The 23326-nt window shown below is 38.2% G+C and overlaps 3 protein-coding genes across 11 annotated transcripts; 2 read left to right on the top strand and 1 right to left on the bottom strand.

Annotated features, from left to right (window-relative positions):
- Nucleotides 1-13: 13 nt before the first annotated feature.
- Nucleotides 14-8939, top strand: LOC107263078 (epsilon-sarcoglycan). 8 transcript variants are annotated; one of them, XM_015729905.2, is made up of 12 exons: nucleotides 739-1104; nucleotides 1201-1220; nucleotides 1635-1770; nucleotides 1956-2095; nucleotides 2165-2340; nucleotides 2421-2522; nucleotides 5126-5300; nucleotides 5384-5628; nucleotides 7033-7104; nucleotides 7887-8030; nucleotides 8456-8524; nucleotides 8606-8939. In XM_015729905.2, exons 3-12 carry the CDS (start codon nucleotides 1650-1652, stop codon nucleotides 8628-8630), a joined length of 1269 nt encoding a protein of 422 aa, XP_015585391.1. In that variant the 5' UTR covers nucleotides 739-1104; nucleotides 1201-1220; nucleotides 1635-1649; the 3' UTR covers nucleotides 8631-8939. The 8 variants fall into 8 exon arrangements, 7 of the variants coding, with proteins under 7 accessions (XP_015585392.1, XP_024936252.1, XP_015585391.1 ...); XM_015729906.2 differs by lacking the exons at nucleotides 739-1104; nucleotides 1201-1220 and adding an exon at nucleotides 14-146; XR_001536600.2 differs by lacking the exons at nucleotides 8456-8524; nucleotides 8606-8939 and adding exons at nucleotides 7239-7382; nucleotides 7607-7763 and having other exon boundaries at nucleotides 737-1220; nucleotides 7887-8013.
- Nucleotides 8940-9066: 127 nt separating this feature from the next.
- LOC107263070 (wolframin) lies at nucleotides 9067-14996 on the top strand. 2 transcript variants are annotated; one of them, XM_015729896.2, is made up of 6 exons: nucleotides 9067-9339; nucleotides 10244-10348; nucleotides 10842-11058; nucleotides 11160-11389; nucleotides 11486-12690; nucleotides 12767-14996. In XM_015729896.2, the coding sequence occupies exons 1-6, from the start codon at nucleotides 9282-9284 to the stop codon at nucleotides 13556-13558; spliced, it is 2607 nt and encodes an 868-aa protein (XP_015585382.1). In that variant the 5' UTR covers nucleotides 9067-9281; the 3' UTR covers nucleotides 13559-14996. The 2 variants fall into 2 exon arrangements, with proteins under 2 accessions (XP_015585382.1, XP_024936250.1); XM_025080482.1 differs by lacking the exon at nucleotides 9067-9339 and adding an exon at nucleotides 9630-9705.
- A 284-nt stretch (nucleotides 14997-15280) lies between these two features.
- LOC107263080 (vesicular integral-membrane protein VIP36) lies at nucleotides 15281-19912 on the bottom strand. The gene is made up of 7 exons (XM_015729911.2): nucleotides 19613-19912; nucleotides 18876-18991; nucleotides 18565-18762; nucleotides 17786-17948; nucleotides 17117-17283; nucleotides 16963-17026; nucleotides 15281-16860 (listed from the first exon to the last, which is right to left on the bottom strand). Exons 1-7 carry the CDS (start codon nucleotides 19773-19775, stop codon nucleotides 16709-16711), a joined length of 1023 nt encoding a protein of 340 aa, XP_015585397.1. The 5' UTR covers nucleotides 19776-19912; the 3' UTR covers nucleotides 15281-16708.
- Between the last annotated feature and the right edge of the window lie 3414 nt (nucleotides 19913-23326).

Raw genomic sequence — 23326 nt, 5'->3', positions numbered from 1 at the left:
CCTACAGGAACTTGACAGTTTTCAACCCCCGTGCCGATAATTGGCGACGGTCGCGTACCCTTCCTCGTTGGCATCTAACCGCGTACTGCAAATACACATTATTAATCAAATAATGCAAGTCGCTGGCGCACGAGAAAAGTTGTGTGGTAAATATATCCCTCTATCGGTAGAGTGAAGCCACGCCTACTGCAGACGTCAATAGGCAGTACCGTAGTTATCATACATATTCGGGAACCGCGGGGCATTGTCACTAATTACAACTAAATCATACTTACGTAGACCTGCTGGTTTTTTTTTTTAAATTATCTGACATGGAGCAGCTACGAGGCTCGATTTTGCACCTCATTACATGGAGGGAATTCCTTGAATAACGGCACTCGGGGAAATCTTAATGACACTTGGGCTTGAAAGACGTAAAAGCAATTCAAAGAATTTCAACAATTTATGTGAATTTTATTTGCAATTTAATTTGATGCGATGAGCTTGTCATATCTCGTGAAAAAAACTCTTAAATACCGGATTACGTTTCACGAAAATTATGATACGTACTCCAAATAGGTCGCATGACTTCAAAACCATGGTCCGACTTACGATTTATGCATATAGTTTCATTACTCTTAGAGTACAGTTAAATGGTTTTTTGTAAATGCCACCAAAGTCGATTTCAAATAATTGCCAGATTAGCCAGATAAATTGGTACCTAATATCGCTACGGTCCTGATTATGGGATGTCAGAAGCGGTGTACCAGCTGCGCGTGAGAAGGACGAAACGCGCGCGCTTATACTTCGTTTCAGCTGAGAACTTGGTCGTTTCTGGTCGTTTCTCAAGTTGAGAATTTCCTGAACGTAAAAAATAATCGCAGTATTCATTCAATACTCTGTAGTGCAGCCCAAATCATTTGAGAGCTAGGAATCACTGTAAATCTGAGTCTTCGACGTGACGCATTATCAATATTTATTCCGAGAAAAATTTCTTACGTTATTTCGAAGAATTATGTCGAAGAAACTATATACTCATCCTAATGTTTGAGTTTCGTTCTCTTGTCTATTCATGTTACTTCGACTTGCAACCCGATTCTGTCGTCTGCTAAATCTGACATTACCGTAAGTTCATCAGCTCCATAAGATCGGCTTCTGTCGTTCACCGTGTGTCACGACTATGCTTTGATCTATATAATTTTCTTTTATCAACTTGCGAAGAGCGTTGTCTATTGAAAAAGGTATTTAAAATTCATCTCCGCTGTGGATAATCGATCCATTATCCTGGTTTCTATTTTTGGCGTTAAGAGTTGTCTGCACGGATGGTTTCATTTTTGCAAGAGAAATAGATCAAATGTGTTCAAGTCTGAGTGATCATAGTACAGCTGTATTCATTATTTGTCATTTAATATTAATCATTAAAAGACTTTCTTTATTGATAACCCAAGAATTAATGTTTTGTGTTCCAAGCAGTGGGTCTATGTCTGTTGATCTATTGACCATCGTTGTAAACTGATTGATTGTTGTATTTATTAAATCGTCACTACTTGATGCAGATTATGTACAATTTCTTCATAATACTACTTACCACTTATAAATAGTTATCTTAGTATTGAGATGGTCATTTTGAATGTTTATTTTATCCCATCTTGTAGGGAAGGGAGTCCAATATGCATTCCAGCCTCATGGTATTGTTAGCTTTGGCAGCCTTCGTGGGTGCTGAGAGCATCCTAATGTCCAAGGTGTTTATCATTCCCATCAAGCCAGACACTTTCGACTGGAGCATAGATGGTAAAACAAAATATGTCACAGTAACCCATCAGCTGTTTCACGATTTGAAATTATTCTTTGAAAGTATTCTTCTGTATGACATTGGTCATGCATCTTGAATAACAATGTGATTGTGTATTATATTTGATTCATTCTGCAACGATCATATCACAATTTTGATTAGAACAAGTGCGATTCTGTTTCAGGTAGACATGATCAGTTTTTATATCAACCATCCCTGTTGAGTGCACCCGATCTGCCTTCATGGATTCATTATATTTATAGTAAAAAAGATCATCATGGCTTTTTATATGGTGTAGCGCCTCAAGATCAGGAAGATTTTCAGGTAAATTATAAATTTGGAAACAAGATATATTATAGTATGGATCTTATACTAATTTTAATGTAACTTCAGCTTGAAATTGTGGGTCTCAATAAGCATACCTATGAGACCAGATACAAGATTTTGAATATAAGTGTTCACGAGAAAGAAAACCTAACAAAATATGAGATTCAATTAAAAATTGATAATCTCAATGTGGAGGATATGTTGGATTACAACAAAACAGAAAAATTGTTGAATGTTTTCAGGTACAATTGAAATGTATGGTAATACTTGTTAATGTCAAAATGATCTCAACTAAAAGTGTTACAATTTTTATCAATAATAGGAATAAACTTTGGACAGAGGCCACAGATCTATACGTGACATTTCTAGCATCAGCAGTGGAGCTTGGGGCGCGGCTTCCTCTTAGACCTGGAGAGGGGGAAGGGTAAGTCTCATGAAATTTTCATAAATTTTGTTAAGGTATTAACCAAAAAGATTCCCCATTAAGCGGTAACATTTATCGTTAACTATGCATCTTTAACGTATTATCTTATAGTAGGAAACGTCGTAGGCTAAGTACTAAAGATGATTGTTAAAAATAATGCATGGTATGATTATTACGAGGTTCAGCGATTTCTCAGTTATCTTTGACGTACTTATCATTCGACCAACGGAAAACAACAGTGTGACGCATTTCCTATACATTTTTATCAAGTATAATTGCTCTATTCTACCTAATTATCAGGGAACTCCTGTTTTGTTGAATTCCGTAATCATTTCGATTTCCTGTAATTTATTGTCAGCATCTATCAACTATACCATCGGTGATTATGAGAAACAGATGTAAGCATATACAGTAGCGCTTCTAATATATAATACAAACAAGAAAAGATCGATACGTATCAAGTTTTTGACATTCATGGATAAGCCGATAAGCGCAATAAAATCGAATGAATGCATCATGTCAACTGGCGTACTCTGTACAATGTTGTCAGTCTTGTTCTCTATTTTACATGTAGTGATAATTGCTCATCTTCGGATGAGGAGATGAGGCAAAGAGAGTTGCACAGGGGCTTTCAATTGACGTGAAAATAATTAATTAAATCATTGCGTCAAAGTATCTCTCATCAGGATCTGCACGAATCTTGTAATCACATCACTGGAGTGAAATCCTATTTTTAGTGATGCGAGCGCACCAGCTTCTCGCCTCTTTTCTCTCCTTTCGATTTTTTATTTTCTATCAAACGCTATCAATTATTTCCCTCAATTCATACACATTTGTACGCGCATAAGTGTAAGGTCTCAATCATCTTTAAACGTAGCTTTACTGTCTGCTACTTCGCTATTTCTCGCAATAACGGAATATCCTCTGGTATTGGACATAATTCTCTTCTTGCAGATGCAATCATCCCGCGTGCATCGATATTGAATCACTGATGATGTTATCTCACTCTTATTCTTGTTGTCAAGCATAAGGAAAAGTCTTTCTTCCGTAGAGAGAGTGTGGACGATACAAATTCATATATAAAGACTAACCGCTCAATCTACAAGGTATTACGTTATGTTCAACTGGATTTCTTGATTCGCGGATGTTGGCTCTACTATTGACGTCTGCAATATGAATGAGGCAAAGTCATTGGCGCTTGATACAACGTACTGACTGTTCAATTTTTAATCATTTGGATACCAAGCGGAATCCTCAGGAAATCTCATTAGTTTTTGTTTGTGGTGTAAAAAAAATACTTGATGCTCGCAGGGTTAAGAATTTCAAATCATTCAGCTTGGGTATAGTAAAGAAAATTCATCTTCGCATAAAAACTCACTTAAATTCTTCGGGCTCCTTCTCAAACGGATGTGTAGACGAATCCACACGGTGCTGATGTATTGTAACTTTCTTGATCACTGTGATTTGCTTGTCACTTTGCGAATACGTATCTACTCGAATTCACAATCTTCTACGTTCGTACACCTCAGTCCACCTAAGAAGTGACAGCACGTACTAAGTCAAAGCAGCGTAACGCTGTTAAATGTGACAGCGTCCTATGCTAACACAATCGTGACGGTTTCCTTATCTGAATAGTTTCCCCTTGTTCCACGCACGATAAGGACGCGGTCAGGACGTCCCACATTGACGGCACTTTGAGTTCCAGCGTCTAGCTTCTCTTTCTTCCACACATAAAGAGAGAACTATGGTCGTGCCAAAGATTTACGAAGAATCCTTGAAATGAGCTGAGTTAGCCGTGCATAGCGATATTCATGATAGCATAAATTGTTGAATGGAAATATTCGTTATTCGTATGGTACAATATTATTCACGGCAGGTTGAGTTACTCTTTATCCTTGAAATCCAAAAAAATCTTGCTCCCGCTATATCGAGGCGTCGTAACCGCGACTTAAACCCGTGGGAGAGTCCGTGCGTCATTTTCAGGAACCTTCATAATTCTTTACCACTGATGATTTTTTACTTTTATCACGTACAACCGATTTTAGCTATAACACGTCTTGGCACTTTGACTCTTGGAATTTCTTTAAGGATTACAAATATTTCAAATTATGGCGCAATCGAAATGTTATTGAGGACGATTCATTGGACCGGAAGATCACTGAGATATCAGGAATAACCGTTTCTTTTCGATTATGGAAAACTTCCAAGTACTCGAGTGATACTTGAAAGAATACAAAGTATGAAAAGCTGGCTTGTACAATTTTGAACGTATGACGCAGGCATCGACGTGAGCGGGAAACGAATGCGCCGTCTATACATGTTAATAAATCTAGTTCTATCGAAAAACGAGGTCCAATTTGACTTTTAGCCGTTTTACATTGTGAGCAATTTGACATTCTCATGACTCATAGGCGCCGTTTTATGTGTTAATAATTCTGTGGCACTTGCACGCAACTCGTGAAATTGATTTTTCTTTAATCCCTGATGTGAACTGAATTGATCACAGGTATAACCGGACAAACATCAGTGTCTACGTGAGAGCTGTCGCGCGACGATCAAGAAGTGTCAGGACTATTTAATTTCGTTAATTTTTTTTCTTTAAGGGTCGTACTTCGACTGGGTAGTTCCGCACAGTTTTCACACGAGTTGAATGAACTGCAGGAGCAAGTGAAACCATTATGGAAGATGTCCTCTTGCCCTAGGGATTTTAAAAGAACAATCGTCGAAAGACACTTCAGAGTTGCGGGATTTGTTTTGGACTGGTGCTCCTTTAGATTGGTTAGTATTTTATCTTCCATTAGAGAAATTCTTTATTTCAACACAAGCATCCAATGTGGGACAATAATTTGTTGGCACCAAAGATCGAGGAGAATCACAGTCTGCAACAGGAAAGTGCTAGAAGGGGACCGAACGTGAACGTCGTAGGACTTTCGTCATCTGGTTTCTCTGGTCATGCGGAATGGAGATGGGCAAGACCTACGAAGGCCGGGACACCCGTTCGAAGTTACTTGAAAGAAATGGCCACTGCAGTCTTCTTACCTGCTACTCTTCTCTTGATTTTCATCACTCTACTCAGCACCGCTTTCTGCTTGCACCACGAAAAATTGTAAGTTACCCAAGGAATTCACGTAAACTGCTACTTACGGTTCCTCCTCGTCGAGAGATTATTTATTTACGCGCTCTTTGGTGTTCGTCTCGCAGAAAAGAGAATTTGACTCACTTATCATTCCACGTTACGCACTTTTAGATCAGTAACACGATTGCTGAGAGCCTTGTTGACTCGTAAAATTCACATGCGTTACGAATACGCAAGCTCATCTTGTACTTTGGCGCTAGAAATAAAAGGACAGTATACAGGGATTTCCGAAAAAGTACTACGCGTGTGTCAAGAAGCACGTGCTTGATGTTTAAAATTCATCAATGGCAAGACGTCGTCGAGAGTTATTGAGAAAGAGGGGGCTCGTGCGATTGAGCTGACTTTCATTCATAAACGATTCGATATCTAGTCGAGTCGTGTAACGTGTACCGATTTTAACATGAAACGTAATGCTGCCGCATTTTTAGCCGGGTTCCTCGAGAAACGTGCAGCTAGTCGAATTCGCTGTTGCCGTAGTTTTAAATATCTCAGGCGGCGCGAGCATTCAGATTCTGACAAGGACGATAGCTTGGGTTTAAATTTTAAGAAGAAAAAGGTTAAGTATTCGTCTTAAAGAAAATTCATTTCTCCATGATTATCGCTCATCGTTCGAGCCTAGTTTCTAAAGAGTTCCTCCGTCCGACCAGACAGATTGTAGCGATGAGGTCGAACGCGTCTACGTCTACGTGAAAAGAACTTGAGACGCTCACGCGTAGAACGTAAGGACGTAATAAGAGGCGGGCAACTGACCGCGGGCAGTGTGAGCCGCTTGTCCGGGATGACGTGCGCTACTCGAGACCAGTGCATTTTCATGACGCAGCACCATCGTAGTCGATTACGTAACCTACCTATTAATAAAAGTGCGAAGTCGAACGAAAACATTTTCATCACTGGAATTCTAATCAGTCATTCTGCGCTTTGTGGTTTCGACCACTGTCGTCCATTGTGATATAGGTGGCATAGCGCTGACGTTGATCTTGTCATTACGCTCTTATCCGTCACCGTTTTCGGACACGTTTCCTTGTAAACCTTACGTAGAAGCAAATTTCGCAGTCATGCCTCCTTTCGTAAAACATAGGGCACGCGTAAAACAAGTTTTATCCGAAGAAAATTGAACTTCTTGTACTAGCTTTTATGTAGCTCAACGATAGTCTCTCATTAACGCGCGTGCACTGGTCGAGGCTGAACGTCATCGTCCCTGCGATACCACTTCGTATGTTGGAAGGGTATTGCATAAATACCCTTATAAATACCAACCATGAAATTGAGACCATCAAATTGGACATTGAGTGTCGGTGGCTGCTGCACGGAGGATCCACTCAAATTGGAGAGTATCCTTGACCATGTCCTCTTGAAGCTTTTTTTCTTTTATAGAATTGACCGGGAGTCCGAGATTTATTTCCACGAATTATTTAACACCTTCCTCGAGATGAAGGAGGTGGCAAGGTAAAAAAAAGGTCTTCGCGACGCTTTGGCGCTACGATATATTGTTTCTAAAGAGCACGAAAGTTTCTTCTTGGACTTTTTGAAATTTCTAGGTTTCCATAGCTTTGTGTTACTAATGTTTTACGAATTCGCAGACTAACAACTAATAGTGCAAAGTGTCACTCGTATTTTCCCCTATCGGCCTTTATCAACGGGGGGCAAACTCCTGAACGACGAGGAATCAGAATCTTGAGAGTAATAGGGAAAAACGTTACAACGTGGTCTCCCTCCCTGGTATTGTAAGCAGAGATCGATATTTATTTTCGTCGAATGTAAACCGAGTGGTTATTGTTTTCAGACGGAGAGCTAAGAAAAGATTTTTACGATTTAGGTTTACGAAATGCAAACATCGAGGAAATTGTATTTTGAATTCTCGGCGTGTCCAGTTTAGCACAATAAACATCCGTAGAATATAATAATAATCGAACGGGATAACAAAATTGCTATTTTAATATTCTTTCAGGCTAATCTGGAGAGCATGATTGCGTTCGAAATTCCAGTCCACCAGTTTCCATGGCTTTTTCGTGCACTACTTTCGTGTGTTTAGTTTAACCTTTTTATTTTTTATATCCATGCATTTTGTGCCGTTTTTATAATCTTCGGTTCTGCATGTTTCCACGGTACGTATTGTTTCAATAATTTGCTGCTTTATAAGCCAATATTGTACCTGCACTTTTGCTTTACCTGCATTTCTTTTCTTTTTTTTTTGTTTAGTAAATTTAACAAGGTCAAATAATTTTCAGGGAAACGCGAGACTCCACGCCCGTCGAAGGATTAAGTAACAATGGTGTGCAAATGGTGCAGAATGCGTCTTCGGAAAGGGGAACTTTGAGGTCACTGTCGGCCCAGCCGTCAAGTCCAAGTGATTCGTTGTCCCGCAGTCCGAGGTAGATACATTTTTACTCCGTCCGAAAATAGGTGTGCGAGGGTAATCTCAAAAGGAAACACTTGGCTAGTTGTGACGCCCCTGCGAAGGGCCTTTGAAAATGATCTCGCTGTGGAATGTCGAAAGATCCCGTGCCTGAGATAATCGTGATTTATGCATACGTAACCGCTCTGTCCGGCCAGAAACAAAGCTGTTCCTCTAGTGGGAACAGAATTCTGAAAGAAACCCGCTTATTCGGACCTCTCAATAATTATATACCACCACTCTCTCGAGGAGTGAAACGCGTTTGGGATCCTTTCTCCCATATGTACTAATCATCTTAAAACGTTTGCCGATACTTGAGTGAAAGAGAAACGCATGGGTCTCATATTTCCACCTTTAGAACCAATGGGATTATCTATAAAAATATATTGAGTTTATCTTTAGAATGTCTGGCGAACGCTGTAACCCGTACATCCGACCGAATCCGCCACCATATATGGGATCGATTAACACGTAAGTTTTGCATGTGTGAGATTTTTTATGTGTGAATTTTTCATTGATTCATTAGAGTCGATGAGAATTTTTTTGCCAAAGGACTGGAGTGCGGGCGGATTTCTGACTACACGAGGAGCCAGCGAAAACATGGTTTTGCTAGATTCCTTCGGTTTCGAATGGAAACGTCGGATCGAATTACATATGTATAATGCGACTGAGAGAAAGGCAAAATCAAAAAAACTGGCTCCAACAAATTCAGCAACTGCTGATTACAGATTACTTATTGCAAGTAGTGATGCACATTATCACGTCACTCGGCAAGTTGAATATGAGTGCGCCTTTAATTTATTATATTTCTTTTAGCATTTATATACTCGATAAATATGTAATCCATTGATCAAATATGATGAAATAAACAACTCCAGAATATAAAGTTCCTCTAATTCCGGCTCCCTTGTTATCATTTAATGAGTATATTTAGTCAAATGGTGCAGCTGTCTTACATTTTTTTGCAAGTTTATTCACAGAGCATCACGTTCTTTTCAATGTGAAGATGATATGATCTTCATCAATTTATTAGTGATTGGTATTCGTGATTGTTTTTTTCTTTTTCAAAGTACTGTTTACTCTCTTATGAAACTCACGCATGCGCACATGTCTTTCACTCAGTCTGTTCCAAAAATTGAGCAGTCGCTCGCTAGCGGTCTCGATGTAAGGTAAGGTACACGTGTGGCGCTCTTGGATTTTTTTCAACTCTCTCGAGCGTCTATAAGACATGGCCGGTGTTGTACCCTTGTCCGGGAGGTCTGGTAGAAGACAGTGGACGTTGCACGGTACGTTTTGATTGTCGAATCAATATCACTGTTTTTGCGTCGTGTTCCTTGCTTGCGTACGGAAATAACCTAATCGATACCTGACAACATTACATTGGCTTAATTTGACAATCACGTGACAAGTCCTCTTTGATCACATTCTTATGATACAATAATGCTTGTGAGACGTTATCTTCGTCCATCTATTATGAATGTAGATTTTCACTTCGTTGGCTTTAACGTATCCTAGGATACGGGTGTAGTTTATGATACTATGGTAATTTTTGACAGCTGTCACTTGAACCGACCATCACGATTATATTGACATGTTTACTGTTAGAGGATGTGCTACAGAATCTTTAAGTGTACAATCGTTGCGATGTCTATGTACTAATCACAGTTTTATTGATACCTTATTGATTTTATTTTTTATATAAAATCTATTCTCATGACTAGTATTCAGTAAAACCAGTTTGAGGTTATGTGCTATTATGCGTTGTACTTCTAGTGTTTTATTCTCCAAACAATACTACCAGAAAATGCTTCAATTCTCTATAATATTATATAAATAATTGTAGTTTTTAAAAAATGTATACCCTCTTAATGCATATTATTGATAAGTATTTAATGTTGATCTTATCGATAATTTGTTTTGTTTCTCACAATCAGTTTTGAAACCAGTATGCTGTTGTATATAACTATATTCATAATAATCGCTTTGTACCAAGAATACTCTAGTAAAGTATACTTTTTAATGCCCATACTTTTTATACGAAAGCTAAAAGAGAAAATGTGAACTGGACATTTGCTATAAATTTTTCATGAGTTTCTTTAGTTCGTAATAGTTTTAGCTATTGCTGTTCTTATTACATATCAATGAGGAATAGTGAACAGAAAAAAATTGACATTAATTTTTGTTTTACAGATGGACCAAGAGGTTCTCTCAGGCGCTTGCGGTCTCAATTGGCTGAAGATGGTTGTCCGGAGTCTCAGGTTGTTTTGGGGAAACATCTTTTGGAAGAAAGATGTGGTATGTTCTGAGATAAAATAGAATTTTATAATTTTCTAGCAATGGATATAATTCAATTTTTAAGTATAATTGAACTTCAAGGAAGGTTATGATGCAAAAAAGATTACATAGTTGGGTCCTTGCAACAATTGTATCAATAGTTGCTCGGACAAAATTCTTGTATTGGATATGCAGTCTGTTTCTCACACTCTATAGACAGACAGGACAGAATAGGTTGGGATTGTGAACTTTCTAAATCGCTTGCTACCCAACTAGCATGCCAGTAATATGGGGATAGCACTTATATGGGATGCAGAGGTTGCAATGGACCATTATATTTAAAAATCTTTCTTATCAGTACATAATCGTTGAATGGCATCAGCATAAAATTTCTAAACGCAATAGCACCCACATTATTCTTAGTTGTAATTAAAATGATGAGGGAATGTGAATATTGTTCGATTCTCTGATGTGTTCAAGAGAGGCATTTTTATTATTTTTCCATAATACGAAGAACTTGATGTGGACAAAGAAGAAAATGCCAAGCTTGGCGTTTATTGGTTAACAAAAGCCTCGGAGCAGGGTAACCTTGAAGCGACTGATATCCTGAGAAAATGCCTTGCATCCGGCCGAGGAATCACCGAACATAACTATTACGATGTGAAAAGTTGTCTAGACATGTCGCAGGATGAGAAGTTGGCTAGGCGAGCAGCACGCGAAGTCTTTACGAGGTGAGTTGGAAATGTAAATATTTATGTCACTTGATTGTGCAATTAATTTCTGCGCTAAGAATAAAATTGATAGGAAAACGATAATAAACTGTCATCGATAGCTTATCAAATGGTGAAGACTTCATAACGACGGAACAGCTTCAGAGACGCATGAGGGACCTGAGTTTCCCTTCGACGAGTAGATCAAACTATTCCAGTTCAAACAGATCCTCACAAAAGAGCTCTCAGAAATCACTCGGCGATACCTACCGAGAAGGATTCTCAGACGATGGTCTCTCCGAACATATCGCATCTCTCAAAGACGGTGGAAGAATTGAAGACAGTCCGCCAGGTAAGGCGATCAAGAGTCGCCTCTGAAGATGTTCTACAACTGATTTTCAATGGATTTTTAATTTTCATACTGAATTATCATTTTCTTTGATAATAGACTGGCTGGAACATCAAGGAGAAAAAATAACTGAGGCGGTATTGGTGTCAGCAGCTGCCAGTTATGCTCGCGGATTGCTTCCTATAGTTTCTAATGCTCTCTGTATGGTAGATCCATCTCAAATGGCCCTGGATACGATTCCTCTGTTACAAAGGCCTTTCGTTCACCCTTTAACATCCTTGAAGCGTCTTTACACCTGGCTAGTGGAAACGATAGGCCGTCGCGGCTCCCCGATATTCAAGAAATTATTTTTCTCAAACGTTCAGACATTGCTACTTCTTTTGCTTTATTGCTTGTTCGGCACCGAAAGTCTAGTACTGTTCGTTCCTATGGCTTTGTACTATCTGTCATTCGTCGTGATGGTCATCGCTACTTTCCAGATGTTACAGCGCAAACGTGAACTCTCAGACTTTCGCGTCTGGTCCGGTTTATTCCTCAGTTATTCTGGTGGAAATTTAAATCCTGACGAGGCGGAGTATCAATTTTGCTGTAACAATCTTAAGCCGTATGGTCACTTTTTTCTAGCGCTTTTCGTCAATCTCATGCTTTATCCTCTGATAGCGCATCAGTGGACACCGCAGTCCGAGTTCACTGTTATAGCCGTCACGTTGACGCTAGTGACTTTATTAAATTTCATGTGGAAAGATGCCTCGCAGTTTCCGGACTTCCTGGCGCTCTTTAGTTTCGGAGTTCACGTTCTTGCAAAGTATCCCTATGAGACTGACATGGTCGTAATCCAAGGTTGGAGATTTCTGGATATAAGAGTACCAACATTTGCCTCTTACGTCGTGGGCAACGGTATCGAATTCTGTCTGAATTTTCGAGCCGTATTCTATCTACTGATACCTGCGGTATTTGCAAAAATGGCAGCACGAGATGGTTGGCGTGGAACATACAAAACTCTGATACCTCACTGTGTCACTTTGAGTTGGTGGCAAATAGCTATACTCAGCTCGCAGGGTGCTACCTGGTATGGCTTGATCAGAGGAGCACTGGCTCTCGTGGGAATGGTGTTTTTCCTGCCCATTGCTGGTTTGGCCTCGGTTGTCTTACCAATAGTAGCGGCAGCCAAATATCTACCGGAAAGTGATATGGTCATGAGGATAGCAGTCACCGCGTTACTAGGTGGAATACCCTTCTTGGCTTCTTGGTATTTGAGGAAGACAAAAGCACGGAAATTCAATTGGATCATCACACTTATTCAGGTACTTAAGAGTTCGGATCAATCAAACTGTCATGTTTCTAAAAGTAACAAAATTAGTTAAAATACAAACATTTCAGCTTGTTTCCGGGGTTGCTGCCGGTGTATTTCTATCCTGGCCAATGATTTTGGAGTATAAACGAGAGGTCGATACCAGTTCCTGTGAAGCTGTGCCCAGCCTGTCTTGGGAACAGTACCAAAATCATTGCCATCAACCAGCCTGGGAGGAATCATCCTCGAAAGCGCAAGTGCAAGTTGAGTGTGCACGTTTGGATGGAATTCCAATATCTTGGGAAGGATACGTGACGAATATTCGATTGAAGTCCGTAAAAAATAGTCTGGGATCCATATTGGGTAAATTACCTGACAGTATAAGGATACCATTGACTTGCATGTATGGGAAACCCTATCAGGAGGATTGTTCCGCGGGTGACGAGATGCGCCAAAGAGTCTGCAGGACTATACATGAAATTAAGCGTAAAAAGCATAAGTGCGATTTGTCCTCCTGGAACCAATATGAATTTGAAATCTCGGTTAAGATGAAGTCCAGTTTGTGGGGTAGCAACGCGGAGGTGGTTCTCCTTGGAGATCACTCCTTTACGAATTTCAGTCTAAACATCTATCCTGGTGACAAAATTTGGTTCGCGGGCTCCCTTGGGAATTCCGGCTATGAAATTGAATCTCTCCTTGGCGGGATGGAGCCGCACATTGACCTGGAGGAAGTAGGTTGTTTAGCTTGTCATACTATTGATTTGCAGTCCTACAAACGGAGGAAGTACGAGATCAGCTTTGATTCACTCGCAAGGGACGTTTATCTCGGTGTAAAGACTGTCTTGAATTTCCTTTTGAATCCATTAGTCATCTTCAAGTAAATATAGAGATTCTGATAATGAGAATCAAATACTTCCTTTTATATGGCGCGCAACGAACAACAGTTCGGCTCGTTTGTTTCGTAATCAAATTGATTAGTTTTAAAATCTCTTCGCGACAAAGCAGCAATACTTTAATGCATATATTGGTACACGTAGTCCAAGATGCATTTCGGTGAAAGCGCAGTCATCACTTCCATTGGATGTCAGTGATTGTACACGTTGAGGATATTCTCTCTGTTAAAAATTAAGACACCTGTTTGCGTATTTCAAAGATTTATAGTTCCATGCGTTGTATATAAAGTTTGTAGGGTTTTTATTTTAAAGAAGCACTTAGTCTTATCGGGAATAAAACTGCAAAGTGTACGATGGAATCCTTGAACAGTTTGTTTCTACCGAGTATGACCATGACGAGACTAGCAGTAAACGGTGTGCGATACGTTCACGATTTGAAATTGAATTCTCAGAGAATGGTGCTGCAGCCCCAAGTGAGTCTATCTGGAATACAACAGCATTCGTAAGCGTACTGCACGATCGTGTAATTGAATAGAAGATAATTATTCTCTCTTCATATGTGTTGTATATATAGGTATATACATACATATATAGCCTAGAATGTTTTTTATGTTACCGTAAACTCAGGCATCTTAGATTTAGATTTCATTAAAAATTTATATCCGAGTATTTTCCAGAGTATCGGTATATTTTAGGATTGATGTATTTTCCTAAAGGCTATTATCAGTCGAAAAAATAAGCCGCATATTTTTCTATTCTGTTAATCGTAAATAAAAATGATGAAAATTATTTACTTTTATTTAACATCGTTCAGTGTGAACACCTTATTCTTATTAGTGGACTTTTCGCGATGTTTAAATCAGTTAAAAACAGCCCGGTGAGCCCACTATCCTCGTTACTGCCAGTAAAAAAGAGAAAAAGACGGATCAAATTAGTATCGTTTCTCATTCCTTTCCAGATATTAAAAAAAGTCTCCTCGAAACACTCGATATTCCTGTAATTCCAAGACCATTCTAATGCGATATCTGTTAGAATATTAAAAAGACACTGCAAATATATAAGGACTTTACGAAGTTGTGCTACATTTATTGATTATTAATGTTAAAAGTTTAGTCCTGATGTAATTGCGGATGTGACGGAGATTGCATTTAGTATCTATCGTCTCACGAGAGGACAATAGCGACCAAAATGTAGAAAGGGAATTGAATGGGAGGTAGATGTGCCTTGATGTATTTAGTTTCCCTGATAGCTTCGTTACTTGCGTTAAATATAGAGATTTTTTCCCCTTTTTTTGAAGATGAAAGAAATTTCTATCACGTTAGATGTATGTATAACGTAACCTAGTACTTTCAAAAAGTGTGCCAATTCTTGTCTTATTAGGAGTTTAATTGTAAAAGATATATTAAATGATTTCTTTAAAAACGAATAATGTTGTTAATTGATTGATTGGTTACGCTGAACTTTCACACGGCGACGAGGAAATCTGTACTCTCTTTCGTGTCGGTGTAAAATGATAAATACGTTTGTTGAATATGTATTTATTCATATTTGGCAACGGTTCTTAGTAAATAAATTCTTAAAACAAAAGTGATGCCATGTTCTTGTTATCTCGTTTTTCCCTTTTACTCGCTGTTTCGACTATTCCTTTCTCGAATATTTCTTCCTGTTTTTCAATAAAAAAAAAAAGAACAATTCCACAATACGATGCTATTTTATGATTACCTAATATCAACAATAGTGATGTTTTATTTATGTACAAATATAAAATTTATAATTATTACGTCTCTTCCGCTTTATCTAAACCGTTCGCTCACAATAACCAAACACGAAAACGCCCCGATAGCGTATTATTATTATTATTATTATTATTATTTCACTTAGGCGGAAACTCCGTAGTTTGCGATGTGTAATGCTTTTACACTTTTGCTGCCCTGGGTAGCAGCATAATGACAGATCAATTCTAGCATTTTAAATATAGCTCGAGGTTAATGTTTTTACAAATAATAATTTCTTACAGTATCTCACGAATGTTTTACAATACATTTACATGTATACACGTAACTATATTAATTTTGAAAAGAGCAAAATTAAAAAGAAAATTTATTGATATCCATCAAATCTACAAAATTGATCGAATTATAGGTTGTAACATTTTTAGCTGTTGTTGATATTATTTTACTATGACAGCCGGTGCTAACTAAAGCATTCTGTATTGTGATGGCGTAAGAAAAGACAAAATACAGTTGCGTGTTGGTACAATAATGGTAAAAATGAAAATAGGAAGCGTCCTCTTCCAAGTCAATCGAATTGCTTGAAGTTATTCGATTGATTTACTAAAAGAGTATAAAATTTACATCGCTACCATCCTTGTCAAACACCCTTTCGCCCCGATTGGGCTAATTATCTTAAATCACTAGATACTTAGACACATAGTACATACGTATTCACCTGACTTTACTTGTGTCGTGTCACTGATACTTACAGACACGACAATGGCATCGCGCCTCAACGGAACACTCGCTGCGTTTCGTTATTCATAATTAATGTAAAATATACACGAACCACGACGTGCGATGAAACAAGTTCATGCGCATACAAGTTTTGACCTGGCAGTATTACTTGAGGTAGGAAAGAGCATTTAATTGCTGTCTAACGTATCCTTTTTCCTTCATACAAGTTGACAGACGATTTGTAAGGAAAAAACATTTTAAATTCCGCTAAACTTTGAAAATTATACTGCCGCTTTAAATTTGGTTGTCCGTCAATTCATAATCCCTTTACTGTAAAACAAGGCGCATATCGATAATTTACTTTGATAAAGAGTTAGAATCCTCGTGCCATTGGAAACTTACGGAAAATGGCAACTGTTAAAATTTATTACTCGCAGTGACTACTTAATCCTTTCAGTTCATAATCGTTACCTGTGAAGTTGTTTCGGTACTGTGTGTTGACGTCACCAATACTTCCTGTACACCGAATTTTCACTCGCAAAAAATGGAAAATGAAAAAATTTTTTCTAAATGTTTATATTCGTCGTTCGCTGATCGTGGATCATTTGGTAGATGAGAAATTCCGAGGAAAGGAATGACTTCGAACGTAGCTCAGTGTTTGCTTACATTTCGGCACTTCAAAGGATCTTTAGTACAAGCGCTTTCGACTGTTTTCTTGATGTTTCTGATAGAACATTATGCCTATAACCACGCATGCGATCAGGGCGAGTGCACCGACGAGCATCAGGAGGAAAATCTTGACGCCGCTTAACGACGAAGGTTTTGGATCGTCTACGTGATCTAAAATTACGAGAATACATATACACGTACGAACCGAATAGTGCAAACTTAGGGCACATTACATTAAATAATGTACTTTTTTCAATTAAATATTTAACTAACCTCTTGGAGATTCAAAGAACGCTGCAGATGGCAAAATATTGGATCGATCTTCGTCGTCTTTTGGCTGTAATTGAGTTAAGGGGTATTTGTTTGTGATGATTTATAATGACACTTGGAATTCTTTATGAGATTGGAATCTAGTATGTAGACGTACGTCATCAGGCAAGTCCAACTCGAAGAGACGAATCGACATGATGTCATGATTGTCGGAAAGGTCACCAGTCGTCGCTGTAATTCCAAAGTAGTATCCCGTGGGAAGCTGTATACCCTTGACGGTGAGACATTCCTTCCACGCAGCCTTGTTTGCGATATCAGTTGATACTGTATTTTGATAGAGCAATTTTATAAATCTTGTATAAAGCCATTCTTTGTGTCCTACTAATATCTAGTTCAGGCTTACTAACTGCTATCCCGTGGACATGCGTTAATAAATCGATGAAATCCGCTTATCCTCTTTCATTCGTAGGACTACTTGAAGAGGACTTTACGTCAGACCATAGACAGCTTGAACGGACAAGATCGTTAGAAGAAATTTATTGAATTCAGAATGAAAGGGGGGTCAGCGGGAAGGAGTAATGAGACGAAGAGGAAAAGATACCACCGAATGATGTGGAGGCACTCCAGAATGAGAACCACGAGGCCTCCGGGTAAGACCTTACTGTAATAGTAATGTTTACACACAACACCGCATAAAACCACAGTGTACTGAAAAAACCCAAAAGCCCCACCCACCAAAGCATCGTATACCAAAAACAGAGTGAGTGCAATTCTATCTTGATGAGAAAACTAGGATGGTTGTCCATGTAGAGTGACTTTGACTGACCTGTTAAGGTATCTCTTTCGTATCGTATAGCAATGTGGGTGTCGTGTTCGAAGTTTCGGAACTTTGCTTCACAACCATCAAGTTGCGTATGAGTTCCATCACGATCATGATCGTAGTGGAGAGTGCCATTGTTAACCATTGCCGAAATGTATGGATGTTGATGCTGTAAAGGTATCAACATTTTATTTTTAGTATTTATAATTAATGAAAGAGCAGAATACGTAATGAATGCCAGTGCTGCTGTACTGTGTTTTCAATGGCCTTTGTGCATATTCTCCTGCTACATGTGTCTCACGCGAATGCAGATGCTATCAGTTGAATTACTATTTCTTCCTTTTACTTGGCCGTGCGTTTGTCGTGCTTACGCACGTCTATACACTTTGACGATTTTCTCATTTTCTCATCTTTTTAATTTACTTGGATTTCACTATGCAAAACTCACTTCATTTGAGATTCTAATATACCCGCCTATATCAAATACCATTTCTCGTTTCTGAAATGGTGCCTATAATGTTTTTAATTTATTCGTACAAGTTAATTGATGTCGATTGACTTTTATGAAAATTCAAGAAATTATGGTTTGTTAAAGTTACAGATTTCTCTTTTATGACGAACATATGACCCCTAAACAATAACATATCCTCTCTGGTGAAATAGATGGCATACAGATTATTAGGTGTGTAGGCAGCGAAATTAAATGTAATAATTCGACAAAGATGTTCTATACTACATTTCACAAACAGATCCTCCAATATTGTGAATACAGATATCATACGTACATTATGTGGACCATTATGATTGCTGTATGTGTCCAGGATTATGGCAAGACCTTGAAAATAGTCTTTGTTTCCAAATACAGGGCCAGTCTGCATTCTATCTTTGGCATACCAAATTGCAAAGCCATCTCCAAATAATTCACGACCTTTACCATGCACTTTAAAATGCACTTGCAATTCCCAATTTCTCACATTGCATGGCTGTAAAAAAAATATGCAATATCGACCACATGGATAATTCTCTCAGTGAATATTTATGTTTTAATAGTAATTTTCCTACGATGCTAAGTATCGACTACAGGAAATATCCTTACCACTGAATTCCACAGAGCACCCTGCTTACTTTGCAGGTCAGGAGTAAGTCTTATATAGTTATTTGTAACCACTGTGCTGCCCATAAAATCCCAATGCGGTATTGTCATTCCAGAACCTATTTAAGAGTTAAATATTGGTAGTGATAATTTTTCTTATTTTCAAGTAAATTATAGCACACTGACTTTTTTAGATAACAGTGAAATTATCACATTAACTATCCATATTGTTAATTATTATTATGAGCACTATTATTTAATCTAATTTTTATTAATTAGCACAGATCTATTTACCGAATAAATACAACAACAGATCATTATTCAAAAAAGCATACCGGAGTCGTGGGCCGATTATATATTATTGCAAGGTAATGCGAATTGCCTATGAAATAATTTACATACTACATTGGTATGAGACAAATATTCACAGTCTATTTAAAGTTACTAGCATAAAGTTTCAGGGTTCTTATTTTTGAAAAACTTATTTGATCAGACTAAAAGTCACTGAATCAGTCTAGATGAGATAAATAGGAATTAGTATAGGTTCAAAGAATTTCAAGATAGGAGAACCAATGCAAATATGTCGCGTCATAACCTTAAAACTTTATGATAGAACGCACGAAGTTCATATAAAATGAATAACCAAAATGCAAAGTGTAACGATAAACAATCCATCCTCGTGAATGCAGTAGAACTTAATTTTCATATTGAGACAAAGTCAATTAACAAAAACCAAGTACCTTGGTATGGTCTGACCAAAGAATGTTCTCGTTTCATATAGTCATTCGTATTCCACTCGGCACCGACAGCTCCCAGGATGCTTACGGCCAACACATAACACCAGAATACTTTCATAGTTGCTTGCGTTTTTAAATGAAAAATACACTGGACATCGGCAGTCATATCTTAGTTAAAGAGTTTACGTCAGCTTGTTTGCGTTGCTTTGGTTTCGCTGGTAGCCTATCTTCCCTTGTTCATCACCAAATTCCTTCCCGATCTCAAAGTTCTCATGCTTATGTTTGCTGACAGGGCTACCGACAAGTCAGCTACTGCACCTCCATCTATTCAAAATGGATGGAATTACTTTGACAAAGAACTCATTATGTTCGTGACTGTCGGAAAGTTAGCGTCAAAAGATAAAAATTTAAATGTTTTGATGCCTAAAAAATATTTTAGGTTATATTTTAAAATGTTATATAGGTTATATTTTAAAATTCCTATTTTAAAAAAATATTCATTCAAACACTAAAATATCTTTTTTATTGCTATTCCAAATAACCAAGCATCTTTAATTAATAAGCAAAATTTGATTTTCTCTTGACCCGATTGCAAACGAAACAATATGGTTCATTTTCGAACGCACCTGTTATAGGTGCTGACAACATAGTTTCTCTGTTTATTGAATGCTAGATACTTATTGCAAGAAGATGCAAGCATTCGTACAGAAGCCCGGTAATGATAACTGAGTGCTTTTCAAATGTTACTAAATATTATTGGATCTTGACGCACTTTCGAAATTTATTTAAAATATAAAATTGTGATTACATCAAAATCTCAAATTGAATATGACAGTCTGATTAGATTATCTACACGAAAGATTATGGCCGTAGATAACCTAAGGGGGCTTCAGGCCCCAAATTCCAATACCTCTATAAATTTTTTGGCCAGGATTTCTGGTTTCTAAGTGTTAATATCTAACTTATTATTGCATTATTTTAATATTTCAAACACTTAATTTATTAATATTTCAATTTGAGCGTAATTTATTCTCGACATTCTACAATTTCAATTCAATTTTTATCTACTCCGTATATTTTCCAATATTTATTCGTGTTATGTATCAGTATTGTGTCGCGTATGATTTTAATACTTGCTTAAGGATACTCTACAGAAGGGACCTGTATTTTAATGCTTAAGTGCTTCCCACTATACAAAGGTAAGAATTCTCGTCACAGTGAGGCAGTCTTAAATATTTTAATACGAAATACGCGACAAGAGTGCACAGAAGGCGTACAGTAGCATTGACTTATGCTGTCAGTATAAAAGTCAGAAAATCCGTAAGTCCTGTCTATTGATATAACGACAATGCAAGCTGTCTATTTAATTTTACCTACTAATAGCCTCGTTGCATTGCGTTTCTTTTCTTCGGCAGAGAATCTTCTTTTCCTTTATGAAGCTTTTCGCACGATATGTGCGATATGTCATGAATGTTTCTGTGGGTTTCATTAGGCACGCCAAGCAACACGTGTAATTTTCATCTACATCCACCGTTTCATCTGTTTAATTTTGAAATGAGATTAGTGCGTGACAATAGTCTCTTTGACTAAGATAGCGTGCTGCTCATTTGGTGCTGAAACTCCGCGTGTGTGTATGTACAATGTTCATACATGCATAAATGTGGAGAAGGCTATGCGTGCATATCTCGTGTATCATAACCTGGTTTCACACAATATATACCAAACAGAGCGAAATGTCACACATACGTGTTTTGTAGGACGCATCGTCTACGAACATTATCCGATCCCGTTAATATTCCTGTCGAGCTTTGAGTTGTCTGTTCTAATTAGCATAGTGATGTCAGAGCACCAGGAGCTATATTTTATCGTGCCACTGTAGGGAGGGATCTCCTTGCTTACTACAGGATCTCCTATCCTTACTACATTCCTATCAGTTATAACGAACCATTGTGAGCAGACTGTGATTCGCTGAACAGGTTTTTCATCCACGGAAAATAATTAAAGGAGAAAGGAAAGATAAAAAAAATTAGAAGAGGCTCCTCCTTTGAGACGAACCGTTAATTCGATGTGTCGGTTCAGCGTGCATCAAGCAAACTGGTTTTCGTTACGTTAAAGGAATATCTGTGCGAGTGGGGGTGTGCGAGTTCAACGGTGCATCAAATTGCAGGCTCTGCAGGCGCATCACCCCCAAAATCTCCCTTTTCCACCCTTTGCAGCCTTTGGCATGCATCTCTGCCAGCCTGGTAATTAGGTTATGTACATTATCCGCAATGTAATTCCTATTGAAACTCGCTTTTCGTGTCGGGTGCTCTATTGAGCGAACGAAATTCGATTTATCAAATCGACCGCATCAAATTACACCAAGCTTAATAATAAGAATCCGCATTGTTGGCAGTAATCATTGTTTTTGCACTTTTTGAACAAAATTCACAATCAGGTCAGTATGGGTTAAACTATTATTAGCTGACCTCGTTAGACGTGGAATTATAATTTATTTTTTGGTACTTTCGTTGTTACGTTATATATGTGTGTATATATATATATATATACCTACTGTAGCCCGTTATGTATCCTATCTTGATGGCAAAGTACACCACTGCTGTTTGTGTCTCCAGTCTCTTTGACGCGACGAGGACTTGTAATGGCGGGTATTGGAAATACAAGGCTCGGTGTACCTGTGTGCGAGTGAGACATCAAGATGCCATCTACATAATATGGCTGGTGAACTCGTCCATTATGCACGAGTGGAGAGGTAGCGGATGTGGATAAATAGCGGGAAAAAAAACCAATCGCCTTTGGCTGATTAAGGATGAAAGGATGTCGCTTTAGAGAGGGCCAGAACAGCTGTGGGAATCGAGAGAATCCTCGGAAATCATCCTGAAATGTATTTAGTCTCGTGGCAAATGATCCTTCCTTCTAATAACTTGAATTTCGTTATCGTCAACCACGTCAAAATTCGCTTTTGAATTTCGAGCATTCGATTGAGCAAATTTTTTCAGCATTGCGCTTTGACGTAACTCATTCTCCGTGAATGATGAATCCGCCGTTGAGACTTGATGAAATTAGGCCGAAGGTTGTTTTTCCTGGAATGAAATTGAGTGAAGCCCACGAATCCTAAAGAGCCTAAAGAGGACTTTCCCGATTTACGTAGGATCCTTTAACTATTCTACTTTCGCGTGGACTGTTACTCTGTAGTGAGGTGCGAGTCTACATTTGCCTTTAACAATGTTTCTTTCACGACTCACGACTCACCGAGTCGAACCTACTGCTGTTAATTGAAGATGCTCCAAACTGTCATGCAAGATAATGCATGCTGGGTGGAAACTTTCTCAGTGTTTTCGAAAAGTTATAAGCGTCGGGAAGAAAGTTAGTCGAACAGTTGTTAATAATCCATAAGTCTTTCGGTAGAATAACTGGTTAAATAATTAAATCCATTTGAGATTTACGGGATAAGTCGACACGGCGTTGCCGCGAGGAGCGAAATAAAAGTTGGAGGGATAAGGCCGAGACTCCTTGAGTTTCAAGATGGCAGGTAATTTAATATGATAATCTTAACTCCGTCGTCTTTCAACCGATATGATTAGGAATTGGACTGAAAATCAGGAACGTTATATCTCGTTGTTTCCTGGAGAAACAATGACTTTCCGAATTGAGTTTTAGTATAGACCATTTTTTCAGAAATCCAGCTGCCATTTCAATTCGTTCACTGAGCCTCCC

This window comes from Cephus cinctus, unplaced genomic scaffold, assembly GCF_000341935.2.
Source record: "Cephus cinctus unplaced genomic scaffold, Ccin1 Ccin1_scaffold0132, whole genome shotgun sequence".
Taxonomy (NCBI): Eukaryota; Metazoa; Arthropoda; class Insecta; order Hymenoptera; family Cephidae; genus Cephus; species Cephus cinctus.
This window is presented reverse-complemented; position numbering and strand designations above follow the sequence as displayed.